General features: G+C 34.2%; 1 protein-coding gene across 2 annotated transcripts in view; it reads left to right on the forward strand.

The window, feature by feature from the left end:
• LOC144958879 (innexin unc-9-like) overlaps positions 1-3,831 on the forward strand; it is a 23,494-nt gene extending 19,663 nt beyond the window's left edge. For both annotated transcript variants that reach the window (XM_078891139.1, XM_078891138.1), the window contains exon 4: positions 60-3,831. In XM_078891139.1, the coding sequence (XP_078747265.1) occupies positions 60-1,010 (951 nt within the window). In that variant the 3' untranslated portion in view covers positions 1,011-3,831. The remainder of the gene's footprint in view (positions 1-59) is intronic.
• The last annotated feature ends 3,545 nt before the right edge of the window (positions 3,832-7,376 follow it).

Consider the following 7,376-nt stretch of genomic DNA (forward strand, 5'->3'; position numbering starts at 1 on the left):
AATCACCAAAACCATCTTATTTAATTCTTAATAGTCCATTTCCATACTTCCATCCACAGCTTCCAAACCTCCTATGGCGAATGCTGAACGGCACAGGAGGGTTGAACATGGACCGTGTTATCCAGCTAGCCGAGAACACGCAGTTAAACAAGTCTGAAGACAGGGACAAAGTCATCAACCAAATTGCAAAATACTTGGATAGATGGCTCAAGGCGCACCGGCAATATCACTACAATCTCTTCGTGCGCATGCGCCAACGCCTTTCAAACGTGTTCTGCTTCTGGCTTGGCAAGAGGGAGGGTCAGTTCTTAACAGGATTCTATCTCTTCGTCAAATTCCTCTACGTCTGCAACATTGTCGTACAGTTCTTCCTTCTCAACTCATTTCTGTCCATGGATTATTTAGTCTACGGGATTGAGGTCATCAAAACCCTAGCAGATAAAGGGGAACTCAAAGACTCTCCCAGATTCCCTCGAGTTACTTTGTGTGATTTTGAAATTCGCCAACTCTCCAATCTTCAACGATTTACAGTTCAATGCGTCTTGCCTATAAATTTATTCAACGAAAAGATTTTCATATTCCTCTGGTTCTGGTATCTTATGGTAGCCGTGGTGGCCGTGGGCAACTATTCAGCCTGGTTATATCACGTATTGTTGAACCACAATCGTTACAGATACGTCAAGAAATACCTCAAAATCTGTGATAACATTCGCAACAACGCGGATTTGAAACTCGTTCGAAAATTCGCTGACGATTATCTCCGAGATGACGGAGTTTTTGTTCTAAGAGTTGTGTCTATAAATTCTTCCGAGTTAGTGTTGACAGATTTGATAAATAACTTGTGGACTTTGTACAGAGACAATCCTTCCGCTGTCATAGACCGAAAAGAAAGTAGAAGAAGACTGTCTTCTAGGAAATTGAACGGGGGACTCACGAAGCCCACGACAGAAATGGACGATGATGAAATGAATGAACTGAATGAAATAAACGAAGAGGTTTATCCAAGTTGAACTGCTAAAAATGATTGTGAATTGTTTTGTATAAACGAGCTACGCCCTAAGTGACTTATTAGTTTAATATCTACTGTCATTATTGATAACTGTTAAATGCCCATCCATTCCACCTTTGTATCATGAATATTGTGACTGGCGAAATCTCATTTAGAGTTGATAACAAGAGATGAAGTGAGTAGAAAAGTGCCAGAAGACAATAGAGAATAAAAGTTTTCGCGGCGGTGGTGGGGTTTGAACCTGCGACCTTATTGGTACGAATATTTTTGTATTAGTGGATAGCTCATACGGTAGAGTCACGCTCTCACCGGCCAGGCGGAGTTGTCGTACCTTTTAAACCCCACCACCGCCGCGAAAATTGTTATTCTCTATTGTCTTCTGGCACTTTTCTACTCACTTCATCTCTTGTTGTTACCAACATAAGTGCCTGCTCCACTCACTTTTCTGATTTAGAGTTGATAATATTGTGAGAACAAGCAACGATTCTGGGAGAAATGTGTTCCTTATTCATTAAGAGATCGACTCACAAGATTTACCACAAGCAATAGGTTTGACTTCCACAATTTTAATCCCTATCAGTTCAAAACTTCGGGATAACATTATCTCACTTATAATATACAAGATCTTCGACCTTTCCTACTTAAACAATGACTATAATAATATACAAATAGTGAATACGGATAATCATGAGGTCTGACTCTCGTTCCCCAGTCGAAGCAGACTGTTGTGGGTTATATTTTTTTAATGAATTTTTTTCTATTATTTTGAAAATTCTGCTTTGTATGGCATTGCCTCAAACCTTTACAATTTTTTTTATTTTTTACCATTAACTGTTCCTACAATTCTTTCTTATAAGTCTGAGAATCTGTTTACCACAATCTCATTTTAACTCCATTGCACTAACCATGAATTGAAATCCAATAAAAGTTTTCAGCTTCACATGAGAGTTTTAGGATGGAAATATTTTGCCAACGGAACAAAATATTCTCCATAAAACCAACCACTAATGTACATTCGTTCATCAGACCAAAATCAGATGTTTATAATGTGTGTATAACGGATTCATACACCAATAAGATCATATGTTTAACGTGCGTTCGGTTGCTTGTGAGCTGAAAAATCCATCTTTAAATCAAAATAATTGTGGTGCAAAAGTTGTTTCAGTACGATAAATTGCTTATGTGCTTTCTTATAGCGGCCTTACACGCACAATATTATAATTAGGCTAAAAGGCAGCGCTTAATAGTGAAAATAATACTATAAATGCATCTTGTATTTTATTTCTATCGTGTGAACAAATATAATTATGTCGTGGGTACATAACTCTGCTTGTGTTGTAATTTCAACAAGAACGATTCATTGGATTTCTCCTGCACAACCAGTGTCTTTCTGTGTTTCAAGATATCAACGACTCAAGATCTCAGGAACCAAAATGTAACTGGTGTATTTGTGTAACTATTCTAATTGCTATAATATTATTATATCTAGTGTTCTGCCTTACTAAAAATTTAGGCCAGAACGGGGGAATAACGTAGTAAAACCAATAAGTAGAGGCGCCTAAATGAGCCAATAGGTTCATTTAGGCAAACCTAATTTTTGGGTTAGGTCAGAAAACCTGTCCTTCAAATATCGATCGGTTAAGATGACCCTCACCGAAGCCCCAGTTTTCAAAGTTTTTAACAAAAAGAGGGTCATTTTCATCGATCCATATTCGAAGGGTGAGTTTTCAGGCAAAATGTTAAATTCCTTTTTTGGTTTGTTATTTTTATTATTATTATTATTATTATTATTATTATTATTATTATTATTATTATTATTATTATTATTATTATTATTATTATTATTATTATTATTATTATTATTTTGTTGTTTCGGTTTAAAATTTTATTGTTGTTGTTGCTTTTGTTTATTTGTTTGGTTTTTTAAAGTCCGGCAGTATTTTTGATGTTACTCTCCATATCCATATACGGATTCCATTGTAAAAGGGTATTATGGCAGTCGTAATTCGGTTGTATTGTGTGCGGCTAAGGGTATTATGGCAGTCGTAATTCGGTTGTATTGTGTGCGGCTATGTGATCTAGTGGTATGACACTCGCTTTCGGATCGGAAGGTCTTGGGTTCGAGCCTCGCTCGGCGCATAGTTTAGTCCTTGGAAAAAAACTCTTTACTCACATTCTCTCACCGTATATAGTTATAGCATGACACTGAAACCCAAAAAGACTGGCATTTTGACGTGGTCATGGAAACAAGTGGTCCCATTGGTTGAACTATTGAATACAATTCACGATTTGTTTTCTTATGTCGCCAAAGACTGGCACTTTGACGTCATTTTTTGGTCAGTGTCAGGCTATAACTTAACAATGGCTACGGATCTACACACGGATAGGCAAATGTGACCCAAACCGACAATGTGGTATTATGTCGGGATTGAACTGCCAGACCTCTTGTTTATCTAGGCAAGCGTTATGACAAGAAAATTTATTCATAATGCAATTAACGACATTATAGTTGAAAGGAGAGAGAGAGAGAGAGAGAGAGAGAGAGAGAGAGAGAGAGAGAGAGAGAGAGATTACAATTTTCTATTATAAGTTTATGATTTAATTGCACTATGCCCATACAAAAATAAAAATTGTTTACTTGAATTATTTTATTAACATTATGTAACATTCAAAGAAACAACGATATTGTACCGAATGTGCTTATATCGAACCATCGATACAAGAACATAGTAAATAAAATAACAATTATAATAATAATATATTGATTTTTGATAACAATGTTTTAATCCTCTCCTTACCAACTATAGGCATATCGTCACATTTGTTACCAGTGGCGGTTCTAGCCTATTTATAGTGGTGGGGCAAAGATGATTCGGTCATATATATATATATATATATATATATATATATACATATATATATATATATAATATATATATATATATATATATTATATATTTCAACTTTAAAAAAATAAAATATTTCAACCACAAATAATCACATTCACAATGAAAGGACACTACCAGTAGATTTTAATTATTCCAAACGTAATCAAAAAGGAATCACGAAAGAGAATACAACAAAAAAATAAAGCGACGAGACAAAATGCGACAACACCTTGACAATACAAGTCCATTTCGTTCACTCGAAAAATTAAAGAGATGCTTTAATCCCTCAACGGCGAGATTGATATTTCTGTTACATTTTCAGAAGTACGTAGTAACTTTAAATTTTTCATCGAGAAGCAACAACCACGATATGACTCGAGTTTCATTCAGAGCTCAAATTGCATCATTTTTACTGCTCTCTTGGTGGTTAGAATGATTGTGCCGGTGGTGGTAGCAGTTGGAATAATGGTAGCGATGGTGGTGGTGGTGGAGGAGGAGGAGGAGGAAGAGGAGACGGTGAGGGAGGATGTAATTATGGTAGTGGTTTTGGTGGTGCTGTTGGTTAGAATGATAGTTGTGGAGACGATGACGAAAATTATATGATGATGTTGATATTGTTTTTATTGCTATTGTAGTATTTGTTGTTAATGTTGTTGTTGTTGTTAATGATGATGATAATGATGGCAACGACGATGTCGTCGACAATGATGATTACCGTACGATATTACAAAGTTTATTCAATCTTAGGCTTTCGCCATTAAATCATACACTTTGATGACAACATACATGAAAGTGGAAAAAAATGGTAAATGGAACCAAACAATAAATTGTTACCATTAATAACCACAAAAAATACAACAATCGTAATACCACCAATACGTACAATAATAATAATAATAATAATAATAATAATAATAATAATAATAATAATAATAATAATAATAATAATAAAATAATAATAATAATAATAATAATAATAATAATAATAATAATAATAATATAATAATAATAATAATAATAATAATAATAATAATAATAATAATAATAATAATAATATTACCATCATCATTACTACCACCACCATCACTATTACCACCACCACCATCACCATCATTATTACGTTTCCAATCCGTTTTTCTCGTTTTTTAAAAATTTGATACCTTAATAGACGAAAATTCCGGTGATTTTTTTAAAGGATAGTTAAAATATATACCATTTTATTAACCCTGAAAACTACGATTTTTATTTTCCTATTTCAAGTAGGCAGGTCTGCTATGACAAGTATCAGTTCCATAGTCAAAAAAAGACAAATTAAAAACAAAGTTTACTTAATCTTAGGCTTTCGCCAATAATTCATACAATACAATTAAGACAAATTAAATAATGCTATCAATCTCTCCTCATGCATTCGTTAGACTATAACAATAACGACCGTGTTATCTTTACTCCTTACCCAACCAACCCCTAGCTTCCCGATTCTTCATCGCGAACTATTATGTATGTATTAGCTTCAGGACGGGCAAGTACGGAATCTGCCCACCCTTCCTTTAAACGTCTTTATAACTTAGAATTCAACTCTCTCCTTTCTCAGAAGAGTATTTCTCGTATACTAATTCAATTGTTGAGTAAACCAAAATGGTGGGGGTTGTATTTTATATATTTATTTAGTCGTGACTTCTGAATAAAAGTGTTTTATTAGAGGGAATGCAATAGAAAATACATTGTTTTGCAAAAATATTTAGTCTGGCAATAAAAATACAGCGGTAATTACTTTAAGAATTTTTTTTAAAAAAGGAACAAATTAATTTGTTTAAAAAAAAAAAAACAAAAAAACAAAACAAACAAACAAATAAGACAACAATTTAAATAAATGAATTTTGAGAAGCACTAAAGAAAACGAGAAAAAAAGAGATAATTTAAATGGATAAACAAATATATTAAAACAACACAAGTTAATACTAACTTGATATAATATTAGTAAATTGATACATTTAATTCAATACTGGAACCTTCCCAATGTTATTACATCAATGGTACCAGCACAAGTAAGGCAATAAATAAAAAAAAGTTCGTTTGCCAAAATCTCTATTTAGTGCTCACTGGTTTATAAGGTGGGCTCATTTGAATTAGCCCGACCTAGAACTAGAGAGGCCAGACAGCAAAATCACCGTCAGGCGACGTGACGATGAGATGACGATGTGGGCGGAGTGGAGTGGTTGGGAAAGGGGGGGGGGGGGGTGATAAAAAAGAACAGGAGCGTATCCTGGTTTATGCATTACTGGGTGCATGGTGATTCGCAATCTATCAAAAATACATACAAATTGATTTCAGTACGAAGTATCAAGTTTAAGTACTAACTTTTAAAATTATCTAATTTAAATTAGATTATTTCGGACCTGGTAATACAGCTTATAACTTGAAAAAAACAGGCTGGTATTTGCCCACCCTGCCCAATATTACCAGCCGTCCCTGTTTGTTACGATGCAAACATCATTTTTTCTTATTCAAATTTCTTTTGTACATCATAAAATTTAAAGAAAATGAACAGTGTGTTGTAGAGCATGTTTTGATAAAGAAATTATTTATCTCAAGAACGTTACTGTTATTGTGTTTGAGTGATAAAAAATATATTTTTGTGCTAGTTAGGTGTGAAGTTTTGGGGAAAATCATGAAAATGGCTGGTAAGGAGAGAGTTAATGTCGAGTGATGTTTTAAGGAGGGGTGAGAGATGGGGTGATTTATAGTTCGCTTGTTTTATATGTATTTATTTATGTCTTTTTGGTATATTTTTAGCAATTGTATTTATTTATTCATATTATTATTAAAAACTTTTTTTTTCCACTAAAGTGAATGTCTTTCTTAAGAAATTCGAGGTAGAGAAGGAAATAATCAGTAGATTTTTGACCAATAAAAAAATGGAATTTGTAAAACACCTTCAAAGTGCTCGGACAAACATAGTGGTTGTTTATAAACAATAACGTGAATGAAATCGACCTCTCTCTCTCTCTCTCTCTCTCTCTCTCTCTCTCTCTCTCTCTCTGATCATTGTTTTTGTTTTTATATCGCCGAATGGGTGACTTTCTCGGTCAGATTATGAACCTTTAAGTTTACACCACGTTTTCTGTGTTGGTTCTATTGATCAAGCGGTAGAACAGTTGGCGTTTTACTTAGGCAAATTAATACAATAATTAGTAAAACCTGTGTAGTTTGCTATATTTACCAATCACTGCCTGGGTGGGGTTCCTGACCTCCCAGAGTGGGCAGGGAGGTACTTACTGCGTCTTCTATGGCCCTATATCTGTTTTCCAACTTGCTTTCTGTCTTTGTCTTGGAATGAGATTACTTGGTTTTGTCCTGGTACTGACCAGATGCCCTGGCTGAGAGAGAAACAGTCAAATGACAAATGTATAGTTAGTTTTGGGAGATAATATTTTTTTCCTTGTAGATCATCTCTCTGTTATGCACTGTATTATGTTTTC

This window comes from Berghia stephanieae, chromosome 13 (genome assembly GCF_034508935.2).
Source record: "Berghia stephanieae isolate SIO BIC M18660-M18661 chromosome 13, UCSD_Bste_1.3, whole genome shotgun sequence".
In the NCBI taxonomy this organism is placed as follows: Eukaryota; Metazoa; Mollusca; class Gastropoda; order Nudibranchia; family Aeolidiidae; genus Berghia; species Berghia stephanieae.